At 46.7% G+C, this 13,148-nt stretch overlaps 1 protein-coding gene across 2 annotated transcripts in view; it reads right to left on the minus strand.

The window, feature by feature from the left end:
- Nucleotides 1–9,404, minus strand: part of BAALC (BAALC binder of MAP3K1 and KLF4) — a 65,513-nt gene extending 56,109 nt beyond the window's left edge. For both annotated transcript variants that reach the window (XM_069466160.1, XM_069466159.1), the window contains exon 1: nucleotides 9,245–9,404. In XM_069466160.1, coding sequence (XP_069322261.1) covers nucleotides 9,245–9,404 — 160 coding nt within the window. The remainder of the gene's footprint in view (nucleotides 1–9,244) is intronic.
- Between the last annotated feature and the right edge of the window lie 3,744 nt (nucleotides 9,405–13,148).

The following is a 13,148-nucleotide window of genomic DNA, read 5'->3' on the forward strand; positions in this document are numbered from 1 at the left end:
AGCTTGAGGACGTGAGGGGATCCTCATTGCCAGGGTGGGCAGCACTGAAACACAAGGCCCTTCATATTTGTGAATGCATTAATTCTCCAATGATCCCATCGTCGATACTACAACCCAGAGAGGCTAAGAAACTTGCTCAAGGTCACACAGCAGATAAATGTCTGTTGTTAAAGTAAAATTTGCTAACCACTGAGCTGTATTATCTTCCAAAGTAACAGGCAAGGTGATGGATGAAGAAAGCAGGTTGAGGTCCAATGACTGGAGGTCATGATGCACATGAAAAGCTAGCTCGTTAGTAGGGGAGGAAGCACATGAAATTGTAAAGGGAGAGACCAGGCCATGCCCTGTGAGTTGGCTGTATCAGAGTATGCATGGGGCAGTGGCTTAGAGAAGACAGCCAAAGGCTCTGGGTTAGATTTCCAGACCAAAAGGCATCTGGCTGGCAGCCATTGACTCAGCTTTGCCTAACTGCCCATTAAAATGCCCATGGACATAGAAAAAGTCCAAGACTCAACATCACCGCAAGTGAAGATTAATAAGCAACCTAACCCCAGATTGTAGGAGAAATTGCCACCAATCGTGAACAGATCAGATTAGATTAAGAAAAACCTACTCACTTCTGGCTTTGCTTCATCACCCGAAAGCCACCTGTTGAGATGTAGGCAGACACTCCACACCTATCCCATCTGACACAGAGCCCCAGAGCCATATCTGGAGTGGTACCAGCCAGAACACTTGGCAGACAACCTGCCTGACCTGTGGGCATTTGAGACTCAGAGAGCTGGTCCCTCCACACATGCACACACACAGGCCATGTTTCTGCATGCATAAAGAGACTGAAAATCCCAGAATATAAAGCAGCATGCTCAGCCTGAGCCTGTTGTAGGGGAATGCAGAGGAGGTAGGCAGGGAACGTGGAGGAATTACGTACAGTGGAGTCACAATATGCATTTGCCTGGTATGTAATTTGCCTGAATTCAACTACACTTGCTCAGTATTGAAAGAAAAACAAGAGAAAAATCCCTTCCCTTATCCATAGCCTTTACCTCTGGCTCTTTCTCTATTCAAACTAGACTCTGACTCCTACTACCTCCAGATATTTTCCTGAACACAAAGAGGAACATGCATTGCATTTGAAACCAGGAAAATATATTATTCTGTGCAAGACTGTTCATCTTGAATGGGCCCATCAGGTGACTGGGATGCAGGTGATTCTCGGAGCACCCCCTGCAGCCCTGCTCTGCAAAGACGGGCACAGGGCACTCACCGCAGGGAGGGGCCACAGAGCTGCAGGGCTCAGCCTTGTAAACGCTGGCAGGAGGCTCCCACTTCAAATGGTTCATATTTTCAAATAAGTCCAAGGCAGATGGGGTGGAGGAGGGTTCTAAACTCGTGCTTAGCAGTACAGCACAATGGACACTGCCCTGCATTTAGAAACCAGAGACCTGAATTCCCATCCTGGCTCTCCCATTTCCTAGCTGGGTGACCTTGCTGAATCTCAATCTCACTGCATCTCACTTTCCTGGCATGGCAAATGGTGATAACAATGGTTTATGAGGTTATTTCAGAGAGTGATGTGAACTAATGTCCAAAAGTGAAGTTCTCACACATAGTAGATGTTCAATAAATGCTACTTAAAATCTAAATGCCAAGGAAATAGGCCCGGTCTGAGAAGAAAGAGTAAGGAACAGTGAAAATCCTCTTTTTCTCCAAATGTTCACAATGTTTGTGCTCACAAACACATTTATAGTAGTTTGCAAGGACTGCCGTAGCAAAGTACCACAAATTGCACGGTTTAGACAACAGAAATCTGTTGTCTCCTGGTTCTGGAGGCTAAAGTCCAAGGTCAAGGTGTTGCAGGGTTGGTTTCTTCTGGACGACCTGAGAGAGAATCTGTCCCACTCCTCTATTCTAGCTTCTGGTGACTTGCTGCAGTCTTTGGTGCTCCTGGGCTTGCAAGCGTCACCCCATCTCTGCCTTCATCTTCATATGGAATTCTCCCTGTATAGTTGTCTCTCTCCAAATTCCCCCTTTTCATAATGACACCAGTCATATTGGATTAGGACCCACCCTAATGATCTCATTTTAACTTGATTACCTCTCTAAAGGCCTTCTGAGGGACTGGGGGTTAGGACTTCAAAATGAATTTTGAGGGGACACAATTCAGTCCGTAACCACATTTCACAAGAGCTTTATCTTGAGAGGGATGGAAGCGGTCGGGCATGGGCAGAGTGGGAGGAGAGCACGTGAGGAAGTAAGGGCTCCTGGCAGCCAGGCTAGCAGGGGCTAGATCACAATGTAGGCTCAGGAGACACCCATCAAGTCTGCTCTGCAGAGGAGAGCCAACACAGCTTTCAGACTGTCCAGGGAAGCTCTGAAGGATCCCCGACAGGGGTAGGATTTTGCAGCAGAAACCCAATGGTCTGCTGAGAGTGGCTGGAGCCTGAAGGCCTGACATAGAAAGACTCCTGGGATGAATGGCCAGGCTCCATCATCCAAAAGCAGTGCAGATGCCCAACTTCACTAAAAGGTGGAACGGCTGTATCAGCGGGAAGATACTGTGGGTCACAGGTGCACAGATCCCAAGACAAAGGCAGGACTTTTAGGGGTCTGAGCTGGAGGGATTGCCAAGTGCAGGATGAGCCAGGAAAAGACCCCTTGCTGACTGAGAGAAGACTACCTTTTTCCCACTGAGGCCTAAAAAATCAGGAGAAAAAAAGCAAGAGGCGATTCTGGAATGCACTTAGGGTGCTACTACGTCTAGCAGTGGAGCCACCGTAAATTTATCTCTGGTTAGAGTTGAAATTGCTTTATCTAGTGTCCAGCAAAGACAAGGTTCAATGGACTGATGTCTAAGACGAAAGTATCTAAGATGAGACTCAGGAAAGAAGTTACAAGAAAGACAGACTGAGCTTCATTTGCACAGCTAGATCATTTATCCACTCATTCATTTTCACAGTCATTCAACAATCATGTGGTAGATGCCAGGCATGCAAACGTCAACAATGTGGTCCCCACCTGGAAGAGCTCATGGACTAACTGGAGAAACAGAGTCACGAACAAGCCCCGGCAATGCAATATGGCAGGTGCTATCACTGGGCTCTCAAAGAACCTGGAGAGCCAGGAGCGGGGCCTGATACTCTGCCCAGTAGACAAGGGCCATGAGAACGTGGGACTTCTAGACCTTTATAAACTACCTAGGTTTGTTACCAACTGTGTCTCATAGTGATTTTTGCAAAACAACCTTTGTGGCAAAGAGGCTTGTGTTTGACAAAAAGGTCGTGAGGAAGGTGGGGATGTTTTCTTACTCTGCAACCAATCAGGTAGACACGAACCCCAAAACAATGAGGAGATGGAACTGATGAGGAAAGAGAACATCATGTCTGGGGCCTACAAGAATAAGCAGGCACATAGAAGTTTTAGGAGATTTATTCATTCAAGAGAGATCACTTGAGGGCCTCCTACAGCCATACACAGTGTTAGGCACAGGGAAAGAATGGTGAGTGTGAAGATCCCTTACCCAACCAGGGTTCCTCGTATCAAGAGGAGCTTTGACAGTCATCCTTGAAAGGGGCAGACATTAGTCAAAAATTATTTGAAAATATAACCACAAGTTGTAACAGGTATGTAGAGGGAGCTGGGGTTGGGGGAGAGGGGGCTTATCCACCAGGAATAAGCCCCAGCTGGGCTCTCCGCAGCTGCTCTCCTTTCAGGGGAGGAATCAGGACAGCCGGGCACCTCCTTCCTGTGCCTCTCCCGGCTGGAGGGCCTGCGGGAAGTCTTGTCTCCTCCGCTGGGCGCCTGCAGAGGTCTGTACACACACTGACCCCTCCCCTGGCAGAACAAACCGCTCAGTTCCCTGAACTCCTTCAACACTTCCTTCATGCCCTTCCAGTAGGGACCATGCTGATCTGAAGTGTGTCCCCTTTTATGTCTGTTTCCCTTATCATATTCTTTAGGTCAGGGAAGAGAGCTTACTCATCTTTGTGCCAAATGTCTACTGAATGAACAAAAGAGCAAATAAATGTCTTTTATCTTTAGTCTGTCAACATAGGGAAACAAAGATCTAGAACACTGTCTTCGTAGCACTATCAAAATGAATCAAGATCAGCAAATTTAAACATTAAACTGAAATCAACAAGATGATTTTTAATAGCAATAAATGCAAAGATCCCAAATTTGGGTTACCGAAATAAAAAGTATAATTCAGGATTCATGGGGGAAAAAAACTCATTCATTCAACAAAGATTTATTGAGTGCCACCTATATTCCAGGTACTGAGTACATAGCAGAGAAAATATAGACAATGTCCCTGATGTCATAGAACTTAAATTTGATTAGAAAAAAAGATCTAAGGGTTTTAACTAATCACAAGCTTACTGTGAGTCACCAAGGTAATATAGCAACAACAACAGCAGAAGAAATAAATCCTAAACTGATTTTACCTGCACCAGGAGAGCTTTGTTCAGTGGCCATATCAAAGCATGCCTCGTGTTGCCCTGTGCTGTTCGGCTGACATCTGTAGTGTGGAGCTAACCATAGGTCCCTCATATCAAAAGGAGCTTTGACAAACCTAATAATGTGTTTAGAGGAATCTGGTCAGGCCTACAAGAAGTGTGAGAATGATTGAAGGAATTACATGTGTTTGGCCTGGAGGCCCAGTGCTAAGGGGAGATGTGAGAGCCAAGGATTGAAAGAGCTCTCTGTGCAAGACTTGATCACCCGGGTCCAGAACCCCTCGGGTAGAAATTACAAGGGAGCCGGAAGAGGCTCAAAGGGGAGCTGCCCCACAAAGGTATGGGAAGGCTTCCTTCCCTGGGGAAGAGATATTCCATCCTCAGGGATGGTGCCAAAGAAAATTGTGCTGTCCAAGAGCAAACTAGACTGTCAAGAGATCAGACTGGACTTTGGGTCTTATAAACTATCAAATGAAGAATTCTATAGCTAATCCCCCATTAACCAGAAAGACAGTATCAAGAAATACAGGCTTTAGAATCAGATAGAGCTGGATTCCACGCCTGAAATGGCAAGAGTCACTAACACACTTCAAGCCTCATTCCCTTGCTTGTAAAAGGAGGATGGTAATAGTTCTCACCTCATTCCGGAAGCTGGGATTAAATGAGATAATTTACATAAAGTGCCCTGCCAGGCCCTTTGTAAATCATCAATAGATGTTAGCAAATGGTAATGTGAAGTGCTCTCCATTTTATTTGACTATCTTTCAGTTTATTTAGGCAAATCGTTTTGTCTTGAGTCTCTAATTCTGCAAACTTCTATTATACTGAAGCAATTATTTAGCAATTTAAAACTAAAAACAATAAGTACTTTAGAGAAATTTGAAATGCTTTATTCTCTAGAAAAATTAGCAAAAAAAAAAACACCCTAACAGTCCAAAAGGGGGTGTTTAAGGGTGCAACTTAAAGGACTTGTGATTGCATCAAGGTGACACTAGGAAGTTATTAATGTATGGACTGGCTGAGCTAGGCTGGGTCGTGGCAACCTCAGAGCCTCCCTTTCTCCTTGGAGACCCTCATCAGACAACAAAAGTAAAAATCAATCCAGCAAACCGATTTCTATGAGGATGAAATCATTCCAGACCAATTTAATTTCCTTCTGTGACAGAGAGAGAGACTTTGGTGACTCAGGGAAGCAACAGATATCAGATACTGTGGCTTCAGCTAAGTCTTAAATTCTAGCCTCCATAATAATCAAATCTAAAAACTGAATTCAATTCTGCTGGCTGGTGCATATGATCTCCAAAAACAAGAACCAGAGACTCAAGATCACTTTTTGAGTAAGAAAGAAAAGAAAGAAACTCTCTCCTTTGTGAATCTGGCAGAAAAACATGCCCCCTTCCTACCCACAGTGAGATGCAGAATTCATTCAACAAATATGTACTGTAATGTGACACACCCTCAATCTGGATGGGCTAAGAGAAATTGGAGTGAGCTTTAACATATTAACTGCCATTATGAGTTGTATTTGACTGACACTAGTTTTGAGACCAGTGCCTTATGAAGCATATGTAACTCACACGTCTCTTCACCTTGAAGCTGTGAGAACTATTTTTCAAGTTGCATATAACTCACGCGCAGAAAATAATTAAAAAAAAAAACAAATTTTTCATTAAATTAGAAGAATCGTTTTGTTTTCGAAGTTTTTTTCTTCTATTTTCCTAATAAAACACTGTGGCTCCAAGGAAAAAAATTTTTTCTAGTGTGGTAATGTGTTAAAAGCAGGTATGCTTAAATGGGGCTTTTCGGTAGATGTGGTTATGGAGTTGAGGTGTGGGACAGCCACAGGACAAATGGCATCTTTGGGCCAGGCCAAGTGTTTCAGTGGGGTAGGGTAAAGTCAGGGGGAATTTTAAAAGGGAAGCTATGGGATCAGAAAGGCACTTTGGAGAATCTAGGTTAAACTGATTCAAGTGGGACAATGTCAATAGCAAGGACGGCAAGAAAGAGAAAAGGAGAAGGGAGTCTAGGAAGAGCTGACAGGAATGGAGGGCAGGCCCAGAGTGCCCATTCATTCAGAAAACTGTCATTATGCCCCAACTTTGTGTCACACATACGCTGCACAGTGTACTCAGCTCAGAAGAGACAAAGATGAAGTAGGTCCACTCCCTGCCCTCAAAGGTTCCCAGGACGAGATAGCCAGGAGAAAAGGTGGCTTCAATTTGACGCTAAAGGGGAGTGAGCAGGGTCCCAAAAGAAAGGATTCTTGAGACTGAGGGAATGAGGATGAGAACTGCGAAGTCGTTGCAGAAGTTTCCACACTGAGACAACTGGGAGGCTCATTTGCCTTGGATAACTGAACCGACGTCCAGAGAGCATCTCCAGCTCTAGAATTCTAGCAATAAAGACGGTTTTTGTTGATTTTGCAATCTGGACTCTCCTGAATCCAGCTTTTTCGTTTACCCTCCCCCCATCAGAAAAAGATTGCTATAAACAGGGAAAAAGTGGCATTCTGGCTTCCTGTCACAACACAGCCACCGTGGGCCATCGGGTGTCCTCCAGCAGCTTGGTGTTGAATCCATGGGTAAAGCACTGGCAGAGGGTGGATGAGGTGGGGGGCTCAGGGAGGAAGAAAAGTATAAAGAATTCTGGCTAATCTCCCAGGGTGGCTGAAACCCAGGAGATCCGTAGCTTTCTCAGATGACTCACTCTGACTAAATATGACCAGTCCCCAGTCTGAAAAAAATCCATGGGAATCAAGCCACACTCCAAAACCCCTAGGGAATGTCAATACACTCCAAGGGAAGCCTTGATTCCATCTTGATTTTTGGAAATGTCCCTCTCTCTGAGACTAATAGGAATTTCTAAGGAATTGAAATGACTCTGCCCAAAAAGCATCTTGCTGATTTCAGGGTGCTGTCCCAGGGCTGAAGGATGCAGGTCTTCAGGACCACCTGCCTGGCAGGGTTGTCCCACGTTTGGCAGGGGACCATGACTGAGTGTGCCTGTCCCAGGCTCCACCTGGTACAGGGACCAGATTTCATGATAGATGGGATGTGAGTTAGGATGGTAGAATAATAAATGAATTAAATGTTTGAAAAGATGTGAGAAACATATATGTACATATTTAGCCATCCATAATAACTGTTACATTCACACACACACACACCCACCCACCCATATACTCTCAGTCACCAAGGTAACCATTCCATAAAGCTGTACTTAGGAGTTTATTTCATGCTAGATCTTTTTACCCTTACTTCCTTGGAGTGCAGCTCTGAGCTTTGACTCTGCTGAGAAGTACCACACTTGCTTGGGAAATCCTGTTACATCTAACATTTACCAGGTCCCTTTAGAAGGCTCGTGTCTTATCCTCATTCTGACACTGAATTCAGTCAGCACATCACTTGGTAACTTGCTGAAAGCACCAGCAACACAAAATAACCAATGTGATTTCCACCATGAGTCAGAAAAATTAGAGACAAATACAGTCTTATGCCTTGTACAGCTTTCACAGACAGGTCTCAATTTAAAAAAAAAAAAAAAAAAACAAGTCACAAAGTTCATGTGAAAACGGTGCCAGCTTTGGTCCTAGAAGATGGACAAACTTATTCTCAAGATTACAGTGATAGCTCTTATTGAGGAGTCATGGATTTAGGATTATTAATCTTTTAAAAGTACTTCACATTTCTTTCTTCCTCCATATATACACATTATGCTTCAAATCTATCTTATTTTCTATTTTAGATTTTATTATTCAAAAATGCCAACAACATAAAGAGGTCAGGAAACAGTTAAAACATTTTTATCTAAATATTGATACAGCTTTTGACAACATCCATGTAATAAGTAGTGAGGTTGTTTTTCCTTTTAATGTCACCAGCATGTCTATAGTCAGTCTATGGGCACAGTTTTCATCTCTATGCCATAATTTTTAGTGTCTGCTTTCAAAAAGAAAAAAAGTCCTGAGCTGTGGCTGGACCAGAAAGTTCTTTGCATCTCATTCTATTAGATTTCTGCTGGGTGGGGTATGACCCAGGTAAGAGTATTTAATTTATAGTCAAAACCCACTTTCATGCTCTGCCTCATATAAAGCACTAAGGCACCACGGGGTAGGGAGGGAAGTGTTTTACTGTGAAACAACTGCTTGCAAAGTAAGCTAAAGTGCAGAACTAGCGATGGGACCGGTGTGCATTTATTTTGCCCTGAACTAGGGTTCTGGTTTTTGAAGTCCGCAAGGGGGCTCCTTTCCGAGAGGTAGAAAGGGGGAAGTGACAGGGAAGACTCCACCCAGGCAATCCCAGTCACGTGCCTAGTCTATAAACCGAGGGAGAAAGATGCCAGGTGGCCTGTGGATGGAGAAGTCACCCGACCGGTGGCCACGCAGGCGGCCAGAGGGAAGATGGACCAAAGCAGGGCGGAGGCGAACCTGGGGGGACCGGGGGCATAGGGTGGCTGAGGGACAGGTGTGTGGTGGAGGTGGGCTGTCCTCCTACCCATCCATCCGTGGCCAGTGAGCAACCAATGGCCAAGGCAAAGAAGTGAAGGGTTTCCCCGAAGCTCAGGGGACTAGCTCAGCCCTCTGCAAGGGGGTCTCATCGACCCGGCTCGCTGAGCTTGGGTCTGTCTGCCCATCAGCGGGCAGGTCCGGTCTCTGTCTCTGTCTCTGCTCCCCCCACCCTGCCCCATCAATTCTTTGGGGGAATGGGCTGCAGGCTGTCCCCGGCGCCCGCAGCCCTCCCGCGCTCCTGTCGCTGTGGCCCGGGTCTGCGGGAGCCGGGCTCACTCACCGGCATGCAGGCCGCCCGCTTCGGGGCCGCTGTCCGGGCCGGCGGCGCTGGGCAGCGCGTCAGAGTCGGTGTAGGTGAGCCAGGTGGACTCGGTCTCCCGGGTCCAGCTCTCGTAGTAGCGGGGCTCGATGGCATCCGCCCGGCTCCCACCGCAGCCCATCCTCCCGCGCTGCGGGCACGCCCGGCGGCCTCTCGACTCACGGCTCGGTGGTGGCTCAGCCCCGGCGGCGCAGCCCCGGCCCACGAGGAGGCGGCGGCAGCGACATTGCGTCCCCGCGCCTGCCCGCGCTGCAGCCGGCGCTGAGCTCCCGCCGCGCCCGCCCGCCCGCCGCCCCTCCGAGGGGCCCTGTCCCCGACAGCCACTCCTCTCCGCCTCCAAGGCCCTCCCGCTCCCCACTTCTGGGTCCTCAGCTCCCCTCGCCCTCGCAGCTGCCCCCACCCCGACCAAGTCCTCCTCTCTCCTGCACCCTCCCTTAGCGCGCCGCAGCTGGCCGGGGCACAGGGGCCGCTGCTCCGAAGCCGGAGGAGGACGGTGCGTCCCGCCGGCCCGGATTACCGTTTCCAGTGCCTTGCCCATCTACCCATCCATCTACCCATCCACTCACCCACCCATCCATCCATTCATCCATCCAGTCACCCGTCTTTCCTCTCTCCCTCCCTCCCTTCCCTCCGTCCCTCCATTCATCCTGGGGAGAACTGAAACGCTTAGAAAGGGACCCCAAGCTTTCTGGCCACCTGTTCCAAAAGCGATGAGGCTGGGGTTGTTGGGAATAACCCGGTAAAACTGGGGAGGGAATGTTGCCCCCAAGAATCAAGGAGCAGTCAGAGCCCGTGCCTGTCTTATCTGATCTGGGAAGTAGGGAGTAGGGCCTGTGATTTCAGAGAGGGTTGGGCTAGACACTCTGTCACCAACACCCCTTTCAGTTCTGGGACTTCATGATCCTCTGAACTTTGTTCTCCAGAAAGCAAAAGATCACCAGGAACCTGGCAGCATCCCAGACACCCTCTCTGGGTGGGGCTTGGAGGCCTGGCGGACTTTCCTTTAGGTCCAGGGGTGGCCTTGACATCCCAGGGCTCCACTGCCCAGTTGTCAGCCTTTCTTTCCCTGGGGCACACTCAGGTCTCTGTGTGTTCAGACCTAGAACTCAGACTTGGGTAGGCCAATGAATTTACCTGTCCCAAAAACCCACACAGGTGGTAAAAGAAGGAAAACACCCCTAAAGACAGGGCTAGGAAAGGGGAAGAGTTTGGAAGAGTAAATCCTCGATAACAATACTCTGCTAGAATATAATATGGTGTTGAATAAGTATTATATTCATTCAATGTATGTTTACTAAATATGGCAAAACACTGTTTTAGTATACATATTACTCGTATAATATATTATGTGTATTATCTAGTGACTATAGACTGTAGTGTATAATGTTTAACAAACATATAAAGGATAGAGAATATAGGTATGGTACTCATTATATCCTGTATAATGTATAGAATGTACATTGTCTATAAAATTTAGTAAGTAGCATCCAGTAGGTAAGCCAAGTCCAGAGCATTGCCTGGCACTTAGTAGGCCCTCAATAAATGTCCACTGAATGAATGATAAAGTATCTTTTTGTAGCAATTCAATTTGCTTTAATTATTACAATTTGGGCTAACGAGGATTCAGTTTAGGGTGGAGCTGTCAGATGTGCCTCTGGAAGGCACCAACCAGAGTCCATAGACAGAAGGGAGCAGAGACTCCCAGTGCCAAGACTAGGCCTCCTCCTCCCTGACAGGCCTGTTTGACCTCGTCCCAGCATGTGAGGTGGAGGCGGTGCAGTTATCCAGGATCTGGTAGCTTCCCTAGTCCTTTGGAACTCAGATACCCTGTGCCCCTTTTTTCTTCCCCCCTGAATATTTTGGTTGGAGAAGAACCAGCTCTCAGGGAAAGAGAATGCTCAATATCCATAACGGAGCCTGTGTTTCCCTCAATTCTATGGCAAAGTGCTCTTTTCATAACCAGCTGCTTTGTAATGTTAGCACCCAAAGAGCAGTCAGGCTAGAAAGAGTGCCTGAGTTGGAAGGTGTTGGGTGAAAGGTGGTCCTCCTAGTAACCTATCTAACAACACAAAATAAACTATCAAACAGAAAGTCAGAGAAATAAACTCACAACACAACTACCCTTTGTTTAATTAAAACATGTGTGGCCTAACTTGTTATCTCTGAGTTCTTTCTCAGCCTTGAAAAAGTTGCTGAGTGGACAGTAGGACTGCGAGCTTCCCCTGCTTCCTAGAGAAGAGACAGTACCAGATGCCTCCCGCTGTCAAGAAGAAAGAAGAAACTAAGTCTGCTATCAATCTCTACGTGAGAAACAGAAAAACCAACACAGCAGCTTCATAGCCGCTTTTGTTATCAGTCCCCTGAAGCAGAGAGAGGGGGAGAAAAAGCCATTTCTACCCTTTGAAAGCACCAAGCAACTTTCCTCGCTGCCCAACATTTCTTTCCTCCCTCTGTGTCATGGCCTCTCTCTGTTTCATTCTTTCTTTCTCAGAAAAATAAATAAACTTTTACTTTTGTATATCCTAATCACTGTCAGAATTCTTTCTCTCCTCACATATGGACTTCACTCCCTAACACTGGGATGTTCTAAAAAATGAAAGAAAGTCCTGGAGCTGGAGCTTGGTAAGCAGAAGAAACAAGGTAAACATGAGATGAGGCGAAGGAGTAGGCCAGGGCCAGACAGGGGTGGGAAGACCACAGAAAGGGATTTGGACTTTATCCTAAAAGCAGCGGGCAACACTGGAGGACTTTAAGCTTTACACTGCCAGCATCAGATCTGCTTCAGGAAACAGTCACTCTGGAGGCAGATGGAGAATGGGTGGGCAGAGAGGCCAGAGGAGTTTCTGGAGGGCATTAGGCAGCTCCCACACAGAAGCGATGATGGAGGATTTGCAGAGTTTGGGGACAGGTTTGCCAATTCATCACTGAGGAAGGGAACACTGGAGGTGAACGTGGTGGGGCAGAGAGGTCTGGGAATGGCAGGTAGAGAAGGAACACTGTTTTGGGTGGATTTGAGATATAACTTTGAAACACTATGAGACATAACTTAAGTGAAGCACTCAGCTTAGCTAACTAGGACATGGTAAGAGTCACTTTATAAATGCTAGCTTTCATTATCACACGGCTCCCAGTCTGGAACTCAAGAGAGAGGTCTCAGCTAGAAAACTAAATTTAGGAGGCATCAGCATATAAAAGATACCTGAAAAGAAAGTCTCTTGCAGGATGCAGTGGCTCACGCCTGTAATCCTAGCACTTTGGGAGGCTGAGGTGGAAGTATTGCTGAGGCCAGGAGTTCAAGACCAGCCTGAGCAAGAGTGAGACCCCGTTTCTACAAAACAGAAAAATTATCCAGCCATGGTGGTGCGCACCTGTAGTCCCAGCTACTCGGGAGGGTGAGGCAGGAAAATGGCTTGAGCCCAGGAGCTTAAGGTTGTAGTGAGCTATGATGATTCCACTGCACTCTAGCTTGGGTGACAGAGCGAGACTCTGTTTCAAAAAAAGAAAGAAAGAAAGAAAGAAAAGTATCTTTTCCCAAATATCTTGGCTTTTCCTGCTTTTGTTTTTCAGTGCTCAACTTCCCATCTCCCGCCCACCCACTCTCCAGCACAACCTCTAGAAATGTGCGTCTGTCCCAGCATCTGACCCCAAGTCTGATATTCCAACTGCTGCTGACCAACGGTCTTCAAGTATGTCAAAGCCTTGAAGGATGAAGATATCATCCACATTCAGCATTGAAAGATCCTCTGTCAGCAGGAGAGGAGTAAATAATCATTTTTTTTCTTGTCATGTATCCAAATTCAAATAAGGTATTTACTACATGTACCAACTGGGAATGCCACTCGTTGCCATTTGGCCAGTTACAGGA

The sequence above is a fragment of the Eulemur rufifrons genome, chromosome 3 (genome assembly GCF_041146395.1).
Source record: "Eulemur rufifrons isolate Redbay chromosome 3, OSU_ERuf_1, whole genome shotgun sequence".
Classification (NCBI taxonomy): Eukaryota; Metazoa; Chordata; class Mammalia; order Primates; family Lemuridae; genus Eulemur; species Eulemur rufifrons.